The sequence below is a fragment of the Panthera leo genome, chromosome C2 (genome assembly GCF_018350215.1).
Source record: "Panthera leo isolate Ple1 chromosome C2, P.leo_Ple1_pat1.1, whole genome shotgun sequence".
Classification (NCBI taxonomy): domain Eukaryota; kingdom Metazoa; phylum Chordata; class Mammalia; order Carnivora; family Felidae; genus Panthera; species Panthera leo.
Window position 1 is genome coordinate 48,933,250 of NC_056687.1, and position 18,902 is coordinate 48,952,151.

The 18,902-nt window shown below is 34.8% G+C and overlaps 1 protein-coding gene across 9 annotated transcripts in view; it reads right to left on the reverse strand.

The window, feature by feature from the left end:
* Positions 1 to 18,902, reverse strand: part of SENP7 (SUMO specific peptidase 7) — a 149,081-nt gene that overhangs the window by 112,401 nt on the left and 17,778 nt on the right. For all 9 annotated transcript variants that reach the window (XM_042954733.1, XM_042954739.1, XM_042954738.1 and 6 more), the window contains one exon: positions 1,609 to 1,706. In XM_042954733.1, the coding sequence (XP_042810667.1) occupies positions 1,609 to 1,706 (98 nt within the window). The remainder of the gene's footprint in view (positions 1 to 1,608; positions 1,707 to 18,902) is intronic.

Sequence of the window (18,902 nt, forward strand, 5' to 3'; positions counted from 1 at the left end):
ATCTCATGTTCATGAATCAGAAGACTTAATATTAAGATGGCCAAACTCCCCAAATTAGTCTACAGATTTAACACACCCTCTCTCAAAATCCTTATTGGCTTTTTTGTTATAATTGACAACCTGATTCAAAATTCAACTGAAAATGCAACAAATCTAGAACTGAAACAATTTTGAAAAACACAATAAAGCTGGAAGACTCTCACTTTCTAATTTCAAAACTTAATGCAAAGTTATAGTAATCAAGACACAGTGGTACTGGCATAAGGACAAACATATAGATCAATGGAATAAAATTCCAAATCCAGAAATAAACCCTTATATTTGTAGGCAATTGATTTTCATCAAAGTTACCCCAAAACATTGGTACCTCTTCAACCAGTGGTGCTAGGACAATTGCATATTCACAAACAAAAATATAAATTTGGATGCCTATTTCATATCATATCCAAAAATTAATTCTGAATGAATAAAAGACCTAACTCTAATAACTAGAACCTTAAAACTCTTAGAAGAAAACTCAAGAATAAGTCATTCTAACCTGAGATTAGGCAATAGTTTAGATATGACAACAAAAAAGGATCATGACAAAAGAAAAATAGATAAATGGGACTTCATCAAAATGAAAACAACCTCTGTGCTTCAAAAGGCAACATCAAAAAAGTGAAAAGCTGTATGGGAGAAAATATTTGCAAACCATATATCTGTTAAAGACTTGTATACAGAATATATAAAGAAGTCTTACAACTCAACAGAAACATATCAACACAATTTTAAAATGGCAAAAATCTAAGTAGACATTTCTCCAAAGAAGATATAAAAATCACCAACAAACACATAAAAAGACAAACGTCATTAGGAAATGCATATCAAAACCACAATGAGACACAGGTTTACACCCACAAGGACATTGGAAGGAAGGAAGGAAGGAAGGAAGGAAGGAAGGAAGGGAATTAAGTAGTGATAAGGATATGGAATACCAATGTTTTTCATTTCCTATAGACAATTTACTCGAAAAGGGAGAATAAGACTAAGTACCTTACAAAGTGCTCTGACATAAATTTAAGAACTTCAATTAGTCTTCTAATTTGTGTGACCTCCCAATAATTACAACTTTTACTTTGCTACACTCATTTTTTTTATGCATTCACTATTCCATAAAAGAAAATTCAACACTCTTTTATAGAACAACTTTTTAATTATTTACAAATATCCAATCCTGAAATGCTCTAAATTCCTTCTGATAACTGCAATTTGAATCTCCCAAATATTTAACTCTAACATAATTTACTAACACTAAGTGCTAAATTCAGCATCTTTTTTACTGCAGACCACAAATAATGAATCAAGCATTATAATCAAGTCTATATGTAACTCTTGTTTTATCAGCTAAAGTTTATCAAGATGTTCCAAATGCACAAAAAGAAAAGAGTTAAGATGACTTAGAATCACAGAAAGTTCACACTTGAACCTTAGAGGACATTGAATTCAGTCCTTGTATTTCAAAATTATGTATCTGAGATCCAAAGAAGCTAAAGGAATCACCATGGTCAGTCACACTATTTATACACAATATAAGCCCATCCTATGTCATACACACATATATCTTACCTTTCTGGTGATGTCTTAGAGGTGACAGGACGCCCACGAACACTTTTTCTACTTTTATGGTCTAGAGAGAGGACCTTATTTCTTAGGCTTCTTTTCCACTGGTGGGGGAAAAATGGAATTTAATACTAAGTATAACAATATGATAATTAAGAGGCATTTAAGTTTGTTTTTATTTAAAACTTCAAGATGAATGGCCAAATTCATAGTAATTCACAGAGGAAAACAAGTGCAGTCTACAAACCCACCTGGCTCTTTTGCTAGTGTAGAAATATAAGTCTACCAAAAAAATAGAAGAAAGATATTTAAAAATCTCAAGGTAAATTTAGTCCGGAAACCAACATTTTGAGATCCTAAAGCTTATATAATTATAAAATTTTTCAAAGAGTTTTAAAAAAACAATAGAAATTATTATATGCCAAGTTAAATAGGACCTGTGATTTTGAAGTTACCATATTGATAATAATTGAAAGGGATTACAACTTGCTCCCGATGAATTGCTGCATGGAAATTTTTAGGGAAGAGTCAGACATCTTATTAACAGGGTTTATATTTAATCTAACTAGACACAAAAGTTAAAATTATTTAATACAAAACAGTATCAATCTAGACAAATAAATTATTTATCTTCTCTTCATTAGTTACCTTATCTGAAAATAGACGTAATAATAGCTATCTCACAAGGATGTAAACATGACTATATATGTAGTCAGTTTAAAACACTGTTTTCCTGGAGTGCCTGGGTGGTTTGGTCAGTTAACCGACTCTTGGTTTCAGCTCAGGCCATGTGAGCGGTTTTGTGGGTTCCAGCCCCACACGCTGGGCTCTGAGCTGGCAGCACAGAGCCTGCTTGGGATTTTCTCTCTCTCTCTCTCTCTCTCTCTCTCTCTCTCTCTCTCTGCCCCTCCCCTACTAGTGCTCTGTCTCTATCAAAATAAACAAACTTATTTTAAAAAATCAAAAAAATAAAAATAAAACACAGTTTACTCCTGAGAGATTTGTACACTGTGTTTATAGCAGCATTGTTCACAACAGCTAAAAGATAGAAGCAATTTAAGTGTCCCATCAATAAGTGAATGGATAAACAAAATGAGGTATATACAATGAAATATTATTCAGTCTTAAAAAAGAAATTGACACATGCTACATGGATGACCCTTGATGACTGTGACAGAACAAAAAATATATATATATTGGTTTCTGCCCCCAGTTCCTGGCCTAGAACTCTGAAACCCTTGTAATTTGCTGGGTGATAGGAGCATCTTTTGTTATATTATTTGGTCTATGAAACCCTCCCAGGCCTCGCCCTATGTATCTCTTCATCTGGCTCTTCAGTGGTGTTATGTTGTGAAATCCTTTAATAAACTGATAAATATAAGTGTTTCCCTGAGTTCTCTTAGCAGCTCTAGCATAAATTAATTGAACCTGTGGTGGGGAGGGGGTGAAGCTGTGGAACTTCAGATTTATAACCAGTTCATCACAAGCAAAGTGACGGCTGGACTTGTGACTGGCATTTGAAGTGCTGTGGGAGCAGTCTTGTGTGACTGCGCCCTTAACTTGTGGGATCTGACACTATTTCAAGTAGTGTCAGAATTGAATTAAATTTTAGGATACCCAGTTGGTGTCACAGAGGATTGATGGGTGGGGGAAACCCACACACATCTGGCATCAAAAATTGTTGTAAATATGATGTCTGGGTGGATCAGTTGGTTAAGCCCCCGACTTCAACTGGGGTCATGAGCTCACAGTTCATGAGCTCAAGCCCTGCATCAGATGAGCTTGAATCACACTCCAGGATCTGCACTCTCTCTCTGCACCTGGTGGGATTCTCTCTCTCTCCCTCTCTCTCTGCCCCTTACTCACTTGCATGCTCTCATGAATGAATGAATGAATGAATGAATAGAAATGTGGTTAAAATGGGGCGCTAGGGTGGCTCAGTTGGTTAAGCATCCAACTCTTAATTTTGGCTCAGGTCATGATCTCATGTTTCATGAGTGTAAGCCTCACATCAGGCTCTGCGCTGACAGCATGGAGCCTGCTTGGGATTCTCTCTTTGCCTCTCTCTTTCTGCCCCTCCACCACTCATGCTGTCTTTCTCTCTCCCTCTCTCTCAAAATAAATAAATAAATAAACATTTAAAAAATGGTTAAAATGATAAATTTTGTTATTTTTTCCACAATTTAAAATAAATTTTTAAAAGATAAAAAAATAATGCTTCGACAAAGCAGAAAAGAATATCCAGTGGAAAAAAGCCAGACTCCAACAAACGTTGTTGGGAAAACCGGACAGCAACATGCAGAATGAAACTAAACCACTTTCTTACACCACACACAAAAATAAATTCAAGGATGCCTGGATGGCTCAGTATGTTCAGTGTCCAACCTCAGCTCAGGTCATGATTTCACAGTTTGTGAGTTTGAGCCCCTCATTAGGCTCTCTGCTATTAGCACAAAGCCCACTTTGAATCCTCTGTCTCCCTCTCTCTCTGCCTCTCCCCTGCTCGGTCTCTCTCTCTCTCTCTTTCAAAAATAAACAAACATTAAAGCTAATAATAATAAATAAATTCAAAATGGATGAAAGACCTAAATGTAAGACAGGAAACCATCAAAATCCTGGAGAAGAACACAGGTAGCAACCTCTTTGAGATCAGCTATAGCAACTTCTTACTAGACATGTCGCCAGAGGCAAGGAAAACAAAAGCAAAAATGGACTATTGGACTTCATCAAGATTAAAAGCTTCTGCACAATGAAAGAAACACTCAACAAAACTAAAACGCAACCTACAGAATTGGAGAAGATAATTTGCAAATGACATATCGGATAAAGGGTTAGTATCCAAAATCTACAAAGAACTTATCAAATTTAACACCCAAAAAACAAATAATCCAGTGAAGAAAGGGAGAGAAGACATGAGTAGATATTTTTCCAAAGAAGACATCCAGATGGCTAACAAACACATGAAAAGATGCTTACCATCGCTCATCATGAGGGAAATACAAATCAAAACCACAATGAAATACCAGCTCACACCTGTCAGAATGGCTAAAATTAGCAATACAGGAAACAACAGATGTTGGCGAGGATGCACAGAAAAGGGAACCTCTTACATTGTTGATGGGAATGCAAACTGGTGCAGCCACTCCGGAAAACAGCATGGAGGTTCCTCAAAAAGTTAAAAATAGAACTACTCTCCAACACAGCAATTACACTAGTAGGTATTTACCCAACGGACACAAAAACACCAATTTGAAGGAGCACATGCACACCGATGTTTATTGCAGCACTATCAACAAGAGCCAAACTATGGAAAGAGCCCAAATGTCCATCAACTGATGAATGAATAAAGAAGATGTGGTGTGTATTTATGTGTACACATATACATACACAAACACGCACATACATACACACACACAATGGAATATTAGCCATAAGAAGAAATGAAATCTTGCCATTTGCAATGACGTGGATGGAGCTAGAGAATATTATGCTAAGCAAAATAAGTCAGTCAGTGAAAGACAAATGCCATATTTTTTTCACACAAATGTGGAATTTAAGAAACAAAACAGATCAACATAGAGGGGTATAAGGGGTTAAAAAAAGAGAGAGAGAGAAACCATAGGAGACTTAACTATAGAGAACAAACTGAGCATTTCTAGAAAGGAAGTAGGCAGGGCATGAGCTAAATGGGTGATGTGTATTAAGAAGGGCACTTGTCGGGTGCCTGGGTGGCTCCAGTTGAGCGTCCAACTTCAGCTTAGGTCATGATCTCACTGTTTGTGGGTTCGAGCCCTGCATAGGGCTCTGTGCTGACAGCTCAGAACCTGGAGCCTGCTTCAGATTCTGTGTCTCCCTTTCTCTCTAACCCTCCCCTGCTTGCGCTCTCTCTCTCTCTCAAAAATAAATAAACATTAAAAAAAAATTTTTTTAAAGAAGGGCATTTATGATGAGCACTGGGTGTTTTATGTAAGTGATGAATCACGAAATTCTATTCCTAAAACTAATATTACACTATATGTTAACTAAATTTTAAATAAAAACTAAAAAATTAATAAAAAAAAAGTAAACCAATTCATTTCCACCTGTACAAAAAAAAAAGTCATTTAACAAAAGAAAAAAATGTTTTAAGTAATGAAAAACAAAACACTGTCCTGAACATGACAGCCTTCAATAAACATCCTTTTTAATTTTCCAAGCATTATGTTATCTCCTTATCATCACAGCCCTGCATGGTATAAAACATATCACTTTAATCAAAGGTAAGTGAGGCTTGGCCAATGAACCCAGGTCTGACTCCCATAAAAGCCTATGTTTCTTCCAATACTTTAATTCTAAATTATACAAATTCTCAAAAATCTCCAAGATATCAACCTAAACATACATCTGTCACTTACATTCCTCTACAAAATATAAATGTATCAATATAACAAGATTAAAACTATATCTTCTCTCCATTTTCGTTATCACTGTCTTGGTTCTGCCTCTTCTTATTTGTCACCTGGACTCTTACAATGTTAAACTAATGGGATTCCCTGCCAATGGTCTCTTACTCCCTTACTCTAGTATCTAGTCCATCATGACAGTTAAATCTTTAAAAAATGCAAAACTGTTATCATTCTCTTGTTTAAATTTCCATCCTGACTACCTATAGGATGGGGAAAAAATTTTGTTTTCATTTCTCACTTCTGTTTCCCATACATCTTGTATTCTGACCATACTAAATTATTTGTAGTTCCCTGAAAGAGCCAAGCAGTTTCATCCTTCAACATCTGTTTCCTTTTACTAGAAAGTGCTTTGCCCTCCCTAATCCTCTTTGTCCATTAAGCCCCAATCTAGTACCATCAAGAAACCTTTCTCACCCTCTAGCAGAGTGAATCAATCTCTTCTACGACACCATTATAAGTTTTGTATATCCCTATTATTGATAAGACTTCTCACAATGAATTATACTATCTGTTTACATCAAAACTACCACCAGGACTGGGAATGATTTGGCTTAAGGGCTGAACTCTCAAAACTACTGTCCAATTAGGTCCTTGTAATATTCCATTAATCTCACAGTAAAATGCAACCTTCACATTTTATGTTACTGAATTTTTTGTACTCCACTATCATATTGTAAAAAAGTTTGCCTCTATGTGCAAAACAATGAAAGTACTAGTCTTTGAACCTATAGTACTATATATTCTATATAGGAAAAAAAACAAAACATTATTCCCACCAAAAAGGGAATGAACACCAAAATGAACTCATGGGGACAAACTGGAGATAACATTAATAGGAAGGAAATTAATTAAAATGTCATTAACTCCAAATTCTTGAATCCTATCATATTTAAGGGTAACCTGAAGTATATCTGGAGATATTTTCAAATGATAACAAAATTCACTTAGACTTTGATCAATTGTTTCTTACAGATATTATCACACTAAAATATTTATATATTTTCTTCCTAAAAATTATATAAGAATTACAGGCTGGGTTAATAATTTGTATTTTTCACAAATTATGATTTTTCTTTTAGTCTGTGAACCTATTATACACTAGCTCTGAAAAATAAAATCAGATAACAAAGATTTCTCCTACAAACTGATTATGAATGGGAATTTATTCACATACATATTTTGAAAGCTACCTGACCACACTACGAAACTTAAGATGGTATAAATAATTTTAATTTAAATATGAAAAAAGCTTTTGGAAGAATAAAAGACTTTGTTTACAAACAAGATCAAAGCATTCAGTTACCTAATTCTGAAGCTTTCATTCTGAGAAAAATGCCAAAATAAAATATAATGCTAATTAAAATAAAAACTCCATAGTATCCTGACTAAAAGTTTGCTTGAACAAAATCAACCCTACACGCATTCTAAATGGTGTGGGGTTTACAACCTCAACTGAGTGCTTCCTTAAATATTAAAAAAGAACTAAAGTTGTATCCTAAGGAAAATACTTTGTTCACAACCACTACCACTATCACAGCTTATTGAAATAAAAATATATGATGACTTTCTAACCAAGTGAGATTACTGGTCTGGATTTAACTTTTTTTTTATAGATTTTTTAAGTTTACTTATTTATTTCAATAGAGTAAGAGAGACGCAGGAAAAGAAGGAGAGAGAGAATCCCAAACAGGCCCCATATTGTCAGTACAGAGCTCGATGTGGGGCTCAAACTCACGAACCATGAGAGCATGACTTGAGCCATAATCAAGAGTCAGGAGCTTAACCAACTGAGCCATCCAGGCAACCCAACTGATTGATTATTTATTCATTCATTCATTCATTCATTTATTTATATTCAAGTTAGTTAACATATAGCGTAGTACTGGTTTCAGGAGTAGAACCCAGTGACTCATCACTTATATATAAGACCCAGTGCTCATCCCAACAAGTGCCCTCCTTAACGTCCATCACCCATTTAGTCCATCTCCCTACCCACCTCCCCTCCAGCAAACCTCAGTTTGTTCTCTGTATTTAAGAGTCTCTTATGGTTTGCCTCCCTGTCTCTTTTTAGCTTATTTTCCTTTCCTTCTTATGTATGTTCATTTAACTTTAAATCAGAATTTCAACTCTATTGATTCTTCACCCAGTTTCCAAAGTAAGAAACTTGTAATGCCAACACTGAAAACACTTGACAAAAACCATGAGCTGAAGTTATTTGCTAACCAGTATCTAGTGAACCAGTGGATGAATTATGGGATAATGTCTGAGGAATCCTGTATACTCTTCAAGGAATTTTCCTCAGTGTTTTCCCCAAACACCCTGCATAACTCTAGAAAAATATATAACCAGGAAATTAACAATGACACAATCCATGACCTTATCAAGATTTCACCTGTTTTATTTTTTTTAATAATTTTTTAAGTGTTTATTTATTTTGAAAGAGAGTGTACATGAACGAGGGAAGGGCAGAGAGAGAGGGAGAGAGAGAGAATCCCAGGCAGGCTCCATGCTGTCAGTGCAGAGCCCAATGCAGGGCTCAATCCAACAAACCACGAGACCATGACCGAGCCAAAATCAACAGTTGGGCACTTAACCTATTGAGGCACTCAGGCACCCCAAATTTCACATACATTTGTGTGTGCATGCATATTTAGTTCAATGCAATTTTATCATATGTGCACATCTCTGTGACTGCAACCTAAGTCAAGATATAGAACAGCTGTGTCACACCAACCTTTCTGCTATCCTTTTACAAACACAGCTACCACCTTCCCTCCCACTAACTCCTAGCTCCTGTAGACCTTGAGAGTGTTCCTAGAAATTCACACAAATATTTACATAAGGAATAAAATGAATTCTAAACACTCTATTCTATTAACTAGAAGAGAAGGGAACAATTCTCAATTCATTCTATAAGGCAAACAATTACACTGATACTGAATCCATATAGTGGCAGTACAAGAAAAGAAAACTAAAGACCAGTATCTGTGATAAGCATAAACAAAAACACTCAACAACAACAACAAAAAAATCAGTAGATCAAAACAAGTAATACATAAAAAGAATACTACAATACATTCAATTAGGGTTTATTCCAGGACAGAAAAGTGGTTAAATATTCAAAGATCAATCCAAAAAAGAAAAAGAAAAAGACCCAACTATACATTGTACACAATAAACTCACCTTAAATATAAAGACACAAACAGATGAAAAGTAAAGGAATAAAGAGATACCATTCTAACAGAGATCGAAAGAAAACTAGAGTAGCAATACTAATTTCAGGCTCAACAAACTTCAGAGAAAGAAAAATTATCAAATTTGGAAGATACAGGGATAAAGAGACATCCTACATAATGATAAAAGGTCAATTCTCCAAGAAGACATAACAATCTTTAATGTATATGTACTCAACAACAGAGCATCAAAATACATAAGGCAAAAAACAATAGAAATACAAGGATGAATAAAAGAATCAACAATTATAGCTTCAATTCCCCTCATTTAGAAACAGATCGAGCAGAAAATCAATAAGGACAGAGTTAAGCTGAAAAACACCATTAATCAATTGTATCCAATTAACATTTATAGAATATTTCATCTAAAAACAGAAGAATATGCATTCTTCTCAAGCTCATATGCTAAAAGGGGAACTTATAGCATTGAATGCATCTGTTAAAAAAAGAGACAATTTTAAAATCAATAATCTAAACTTCCATCTTTGGTAACTAAAATAATGAGGAACAAATTAATTTCAAAGAAAGGAGATGAAAATTTCTAATAGGACAGAAATCATAAAACAAAACAAGAAATCAATAGAGAAAATCAACAAAACTATAAGTTGCTTCTTTAAAAAGATCAATAAAATTGAAAAACTTCTACCCATGTTAACTAAGAAAAAAAGACAAGCTCTAATTAGTAATATAGGAAATGAAAGAGAGGTGATAACTACTAATCCCATGGACACTATATAAAAATGATAAAGAAATGCTAGACACAACTCTACTCCCACATATTTGATAAACTGGGCCTGTATCTTTAAAAACACAATCTATCAAAACTTGCACAATGAGAAATACATAATCTGAATTGTCTCATAGGTGTTAAATTAACTGAATCAATATTTAATACCTTCAAAAACAGAAAGCACTGGGCCCAGACTGGTTCACTGGTGAATTTTACCAAACATTTAAGGAAACCATTTATACAAATTCTCAACAATTTCTTCCAAAAAACAAAAGCAGAGGAACACTTCCAAACTCATTCTGAGGACAGCATTACCTTAATACCAAAACCAGAAAAATACATTACAAGATAATAAAGCTACACAATCTCTCTTACAAACATAGATGTAAAAATCTCAAAAGAATCAAGTCCAACAATGTATAAAGAGAATTATACACCAGGGCGCCTGAGTGGCTCAGTTGGTTAAGCGACTGACTTTGGCTCAGGTCATGATCTCACAGTTCATAAGTTCAAGCCCTACATCGGGCTCTGCGGAATTCTCTCTCTCTCTCTCTCTCTGCTCCTACTCCACTTGTGCTCTCTCTCTGTCTCAAATAAACTTGAAAGAAAGAAAGAAGAAAGAAAGAAAGAAAGAAAGAAAGAAAGAAAGAAAGGAAGGAAGAAAGAAACCAATGAAATTAAGAGTTGGTATTTTGAAAAGATAAACAAAATTGACAAACCTTTAGTTAAACTCACCAAGAAAAAAAAGAAAGAGACGTCAATAAATAAAACCGTAAGTGAAAGAGGAGACATTCCTAATGATACCACCAAACTACATAAGGTCCTAAGAGGTTACTACAAAAAATTACACAACAAACTAGACAACCTAGAAAAAATGAGTAAATTTCTAGAAACACAGCCTACCAAGACTGAATCATGAAGAAGCAGAAAATCTGATCAGACAATTACTAGTAAGATTGAATGAGTAATCAAAAACTCCCAAGAAACAAAAGTACAGGACAAGAGAACTTGTCTGGTAAAGTATACCAGACACTTAAATAATGATTATTACCAATTTTTCTTAATTTCCTCCAAAAAAGAGAAGAGGAATCACTCCCAAACTCATTTTATGAGGCCATCAATACCCTAATACCAAAATCAGACCAGTACACTCAAGAAAATTTCAGAGCAAAATATCTGATGAAAACAGACACAAAAATCCTCAACAAAATATTAGCAAACCCAATACAACCACAGAAAAGAATCATATACCATGATCAAATAGTATTTATTCCAGAGATGAAAGGAAGGTTCCAACATCCACAAGTCAATCAGTGTGAAATACCACATTAACAAAATAAAAGATGGAACATATGATCATCTCAAAAGATGCAGAAAAACCATCTGACAAATTCAACATCCATTCACAATAAAAACTCTCAGCAAAATAAATATATATGGAATGTACCTAAACATAATAAGACCATATATCACAAGATGACAGCTCCTATCATATTCAATCATGAAAAGTTCAAAGTATTTTCTCTAAAATCAGGAAAAAGACAAGGTTTCCAACTTCCCACACTTTTATTTAACAGAATACTAGAAGTCCTAACCAAATCTTGCATTAGGCATGCATGCATGCATAAAAATTTAATAACAGACAACCAAATTAAAAAGAAGTAAAGTTGTCTCTATTCACAGACGACATGATGTAATACATAGAAAAGCTTAAAGGGGCACGTAGGTGACTCAGTTGGTTGGGCATACAACTCTTAATTTTAGCTCAGCTCATGATCTCACAGTTCGTGGGATTAAGCCCCATGTCAGCACAGGGCCTGCTTGGGATTCTCTCTCCCTCTCTCTCTCTGCCCCTCCCCAGCTCGCTCATACTCATGCTCTCTGTCCCTCATAATAAATAAGTAAACATAAAAAAAAAAGCTTAAAGATTCCACCAAAAACTGCTAAAACTAATCAACAAATTCAATAAAGTTTCAGGATACAAGATCACTATCCAAAAATCAATTTCATTTCCATATATTAACAACAAACTATCAGGGATATTAAGAAAACAATCCCATATATAAACCAAACAAAAAAAAAAAAAAAAAGAAAAGAAAAACCTAGGAATAAATTAAACCAAGATGAAAGTCCAATACAGTGAAAACTATAAGGCGCTGATTAAAGAAGCTGAAAAAGACATAAATGAAAAATATCCTGTGCTTATGGATTAGAAGAATATTGATAAAATGTCCACACTACTCAGAGAAATCTATAAATTCAATGCAATCCCTATCAACATTCCAACAGCATTTTTCACAGAAATAGAACAATCTTAAAATCTGTATGGAACAACAAAAGACTCCAAAAAGTCAAAGAAGTCTTTAAAAAGAAGAAAAATGCCAGAGGCATCATACTTCCTCATTTGAAACTATATTATAAAGCTATAGTAATCAAAACAGAATGGTACTGGCATAGAATGGTACACATACATCAATGGAGCAGAACAGAGCCCAGAAATAAACCCATGCATATATGTTCAATTAATATATAAGAAGAGCCAAAAATAACACAATGGGGAAAGAAGTCTGTTCAATAAATGGTGCTGGGAAATAGTCATATGTGAAAGAATGAAACTGGATCGCTATCTTACACCATATACAAAAATCAACTCAAAATGGATTAAAGACTTAAACATAAGACCTAAAACCATAAAACTTCTAGAAGATGGTAAGGTCCTTAACAGTGGTCTTAGGGATGGTTTTTTGGATCTGAGATGTAGGCAAAGGCAACAAAGAAATAACTAGGACTATATCAAACTAAAAAGCTTCTATACAGCAAAATGAAAAGGCAACGTACAGAATCTAAGAAATTATTTGAAAATCATATATCTAATAAGAGGTTAATATCCAAAATATTTAAAGAACTCATAAAACTCAGGGCACCTGTATGGCTCTGTCAATTCAGCATCCAACTCTTGATTTCGGCTCAGGTCATGACCTCACAGTTCCGTGAGTTTGAGCCCTACACTGGGCTCTGTGCTGATAGCAGATAGTCTCCCTCTCTCTCAGTCCCTCTCTAGCTCCCCACCCCTCTGAAAAATAAGTAAAAACAAACCCAAAAAAATTGAAAAATGGGCAGAGGGTCTGAATATTTTTCCAAAAAAGACATACAAATGAGCAATACCTACATGAAAAGCTGCTCAACATCACTAATCATCAATGCCTGTTAGAACAGCCATTATCATAAAGACATAGACATAACAAGTGCTGGCAAGGATGTGGAGAAAGCGGAATCTTTGTGCACTGCAAGTGGGAATGTAAACTGGTGCAACCACTAGGGAGAACAGTATAGAGGTTCCTCCAAAAAGTAAAAACAGAACTACCATATAATCCAGCAATTCCACTTCCACTTCTGGGTAGTTATTGTTAGGAAATGAAATCACCACTTCAAAAAGATATATGCAACCTCGTGTTCATTTCAGCGTTATTTAAAATAGCTAAGACGGGGCGCCTGGGTGGCTCAGTCGGTTAAGCCTCCGACTTCAGCTCAGGTCATGATCTCGAGGTCCGTGAGTTCGAGACCCGCGTCGGGCTCTGGGCTGATGGCTCGGAGCCTGGAGCCTGCTTCCGATTCTGTGTCTCCCTCTCTCTCTGCCCCCCCCCCCGCCCCCGTTCATGCTCTGTCTCTGTCTCAAAAATAAACTTTAAAAAAAATAATAAAATAAAATAAAATAAAATAAAATAGCTAAGACATGGAAACAATATGTCCACCAATAGATGAATAAAGAAAATGTGGTATGCATACACAATGGAATATTATCCAACCATCAAAAAAAATCTTGCCATTTGCACAACATGGATGGACCTTGAGGGCATAAGGCTAAGTGAAATAAATCAGACCAAAAAAACAAATACTGTATGATCTCACTTATATGAAGAATCTGAAAAAAAAAAAAAATCTGAAGTTATAAAGAGAACAGATTTGTGGTTGCCAAAGGTGGGGAGTGGGCAAAGTGGGTGAAGGGGGTCAAAATGTACAAAGTTTTAGTTACAATATAAATAAGTCCTGGGAATGTAATATACAGCATGGTGACTTAATGATATTGGGAATGTAATACACAGAATGGTGACTTACTGATATTGATTGTTCATCTGAAAGTTACTAAGAGAGTAGATCTTAAAAGTCTCATCATAAGAAAACTGTGGCTATGTGTGGTGATGGATGTTAACTAAATTTACTGTGCTAATCATTCTGCAATATATACATATACCAAATTATGTTGTATACCTAAAATCAGTACAATGTTATATGTCAGTTACATCTCAATACATAATAATATCAGTATTGACTCATCAATTGTAATAAATGTACTACACTAATGCAAAGATATTAATAAATGAAATTGTGTGGGGGTAACAGGGGAGGGGGAATTAAGGGGTTTATGGGTACTACCTGTACTATTCCTTCAATTTTTCTGTAAACCTAAAATTACTCTTAAAAAATAGATTCCGTTAATTTTAAAAAGCAAATAAACTGGGGCCACCTGGGTGGCTCAGTTGGTTAAGTATCCAACTTTGGCTCAGGTTATGATTTCACAGCTCAGGACATGATTTCACAGCTTGTAAGTTCGAGCCCCACATTAGGCTCCATGCTGACAGCTCAGAGCCTGGAGCCTGCTTCAAATTCAGTGCCTCTCTCTCTCTCTGCCCTCCCCTTCTCACACTCTTTCAAAAATAAATAAACATTTTTTACAAAGTAAATAAACTGTCAATACCAAGTGCTAAGAAAGATACAGAGCACCCAGAACTCTCCATACACTGCTGGTGGGAATGCAAAATCATAAAACCACTATGGTAATCAGTTTGGCAATTAAATATATACTTACCATATAATCCAGGATCCCACTCCTAAGTATTTACCCTAGAGAAATTAAAACTTATGCTCACAAAAAAAAAACATGTATGCAAATATGTATAGCAGCTTTATTCCCAATTGCCAAAAACCTAGAAACAACCCATATGTCAACGGCGGAAATAAATAAACTACTGACACACACAAAAACATGAATGAATTTCTTTTTTTTTTTTTTAATGTTTTATTTATTTTTGAGACAGAGAGAGACAGAGCATGAACAGGGGAGGGTCAGAGAGAGAGGGAAACACAGAATCTGAAACAGGCTCCAGGCTCTGAGCTGTCAGCACAGAGCCCAACACGGGGCTCGAACTCACGGACCGTGAAATCATGACCTGAGCCGAAGTCAGATGCCTAACCGACTGAGCCACCCAGGTGCCCCAAAACATGAATGAATTTCAATGGCATTATGCTGAGAGTAAAAGTCATTCTCAAAACATTACACATTCTATGATTCCATTTGTGTGACATTCTGGAAAATGTACAAGTGTAGCTACAGAAAACAATGTTACCATGGGTGAAAACTGGAGCCAGAGAACAATTACATAGGGACAGCACCAGGGAATGTTTTGGACTGATAGAACTATGTATAGTATCTTCATTGTCATAATACTTCTATGAGCCTGTACAGAACTTGTAACTCAGAGCTGTACACTGAGAAAAAAACTATAAATACAAACACACACACACGCACGCACACCTTTATTATTGTGGTGATTGCAAAAGCATATACACTTGTCAAAATTCAAAAAGAATTAAAATGGATTAACTTAATTGTATATAAATTAATTCTCAATAAAATTTATTTTTTAAATTAAGGGCGAAAAAATTGAACACACACTTCACAAAAAAAGATATACAAAAGCCAATCAACGTATAAAATGTTTTAACGCCATTAGTCACCAGGAAAATGCAAATTAAAACCAAGTCCAAGGGCACCTGGGTGGCTTAGTCAGTTGAAGATCCAACTTTGCTTTCAGCTCAGGTCATGATCTCATAGTTGTGAGATCAAGCCCTGCATCGGCTCCACACTGCATGTGGAACCTGCTTAATATTCTCTCTTTCCCTCTCCCTCTGCTCCTCCCTGGTGTGTGCACATTCACACACTTGCTTTCTCTGTATATAAAAAAAAGGAAAAAAGTCCAAAAGTCTATCAACAGAATTAAATAAACTGTGTTATGGCCACATAATGGAGTATGATTTAGCAATAAAAAGTAACAAACCACTGATCGATGCAAAACAGGGATGAAATGCAACATTTTGCTGAGCAAAAGAAGCAAAGCACAAAAGAGTGTACGTTGTATGAACAGGCAAAACTATCCTACAGAAATAGAATTCAGAAAAGTGGTTGCTAGTAGTGGGCTAGGGACTGGGAGAGAGGAAAAGATAAGATACAATGGAAAGGGGCACAAACAACTCTCAAGGTTCATGACTGCTCTATTCCTCGGGAAACACTGCAACAGTGAACATCATTTCTCACACTGTAGGGAACTATTTTTGAGCAGGATTGGTTACATATGTCACATTAGTCAAACTTATTCAATTATATACCTAAGACCTGTGTAACCTATTTCATATCATTTTATCTCAATAAAAATCACAAACATGTAAATAAAGGAGTTAAAATTCTACTAAAGACTACGCAAGGTTATCTCTTTGTTGTTCATTGAAACCCTCTAAAAACAATTTAAAAAAGGGTGTGTGAGAGAAACAATAAAGCAAGATACTGGTACAGCCTCAAACTCTACAAACTATGAAGCATACTTAGCAAACGTTGTGAAATCTAAAGCAACAAGACAGCATGGCAATGCTGACACATGAGCCACTTCAAATCTCAAACAGGATACAGATTTCCGAAAAGTAACACTAACTTAAGGAAGACATCCAACTAGGGTGGGAAACTAGTCATGGGAAAAGAAAGTATGTCTCTGAAAGATCTTGTTTCACTCAGTGGGTTAGAAGAAACTAAATAAGAAATAAATGGTTAGTTTCTCAGGAAAAGGAGACTGCTGAAATAAAAAGTTAAGGAAAAAGAGAAGACAGAAGACTATAACACAAACACTTAATATCCAAAGAGCTCTCAGGTGATCCACATCTACCTCTTGAAAGCCAAAAACTAAGGAAGACATGTATGACTGAAGGGTAAAGGAAAAAAAGCATTTAATAAGATACTGCTTAAGAAAACAAACCCAACAAAAAGCCTACGTCTACTTCCAAGAGGCAGTGTGTGTGTGTGTGTGTGTGTGTGTGTGTGTGTGTGTGTGTGTGTGTATACTTAAAATTATATATAGTATATATAACATTTATTCCACAATAAATTCAATGTCCTAACAAAATACATACATGCAAAGTGACTAAATTTTCTTTAAAATTATGTTTTTTTCTTCCTATTAAATTGGCAACAATTTTACTGTGTGATAATATCCAGTGCCAGTAAGTTTCTAGCAAAATGGGAGCTTTCATTGGTGGCAATATAAATTAGTGCACAGTTTCTGTAAGACAATTTTGCAATGTTTATTAAAATTTAATATACAAATTCCCTTCAACCCAGTAATCCCACTCAAAAATAGTTTTCTACATATGAAAAATGATATTCAAAAAAAAAATGATGTTTGCTGCAGCACTGTTTCTATTAGCAAAACTCTGGAAACAATCTAATACCAGTGCACTAAGCAAATTATATATGGTGACAGATGGTTAACTACGCTTGTGGTGAGCACAGCAAAACATAAAGAGAAGCTGAATCACTATGCTGTACACTTGAAACTAATGTAATATTGTGTGACAACTATATTCAAAAAAATTTTTTAATTATAGTATTTTTATATTTTTAGAGTACTACAAAGCCAAAAAAAATAAAGGAAGTATATCTAAATGTGTTAAAATAGAAAAAAAATTTAAGAAATATTAAATGCAAACAAAGCACAGAACAGTGTAGATTTCATGATCCCTGTTCTGTAACAATCAAAAAATAATATAAATTATTATTTTTATGGGCATATGTATTTTTTTTTCTTGAAAGGAATGAAAAAAAAGCTATTAATAGTGGTTGCCTTTAGGAAAAAGGAACAGAGAAAGATTCTTTAGTCTTTTCACCTGTACCTTTCTATACACCCCAAATTTTCTAACCTTACACAATTTCTTTTCTGTCAACAGAAGTCATCTTGACTCATTGATCATTTTTTATACAAAATACAAAAAAGAGAAAGAAATGTATTATTTGATGATGTGAACTGAATTGTGCTCCTCATACCCATTCTATATGTTGAAGTCCTAACTGTCAAGACAACTGTTTGTGGAGATGGGCTCTTTACAAAGGTAATTAAGTTTAAATGAGGTCATAAGGGTAGGGACTTACTTAACCCAGGGATTAGTTTGCTTTTAAGAAGAGAAGCACCAGGATGTAGGTACACAGAAAAAAAGGTCATAGGCAGACACAGCAATAAGATGGCCATCTCTAAGCCAAGGAGAAAGGCAATAGAGAAATCAACCCTACCAGCACCTTGATCTTGGACTTCAGCCTCTAGAACTATTGGGAAATAAATTTCTGTTGAGCCACCCAGACCATGGTATTTTGCTACATGAGCCCTAGGAAATGAACACAGGCTCAAATGGATAAACTGGAAAATCTGAGAAAAATTCTATTTTTAAAAAGTGACCAGGCAACAGAAAAAAATATATATACTTAAAATGTGCCATCTTAAGAGTTATTCACAAAAGCTCCATAAAAATGCTTAATAGTGATAAAGTTAAAATTTATAATCAGAATATCTTCTAAAGTACAGTTGTGTCACATTTTAAAATATACCCTCTATAATTTACAAAACAAGAGCAAAAGAGCAAATGATTCTAATAAGCTTAGTATTCTTGTAAATTTAAAATACATTGTACAATAATGAGATTTAAATTTCAAGAAAACACTCATGCAAAATCAGGTATACTTAGATTTAAACTAAAGGAGACCCTAACTTCATCACTTCAACAAATACCAGAAATAC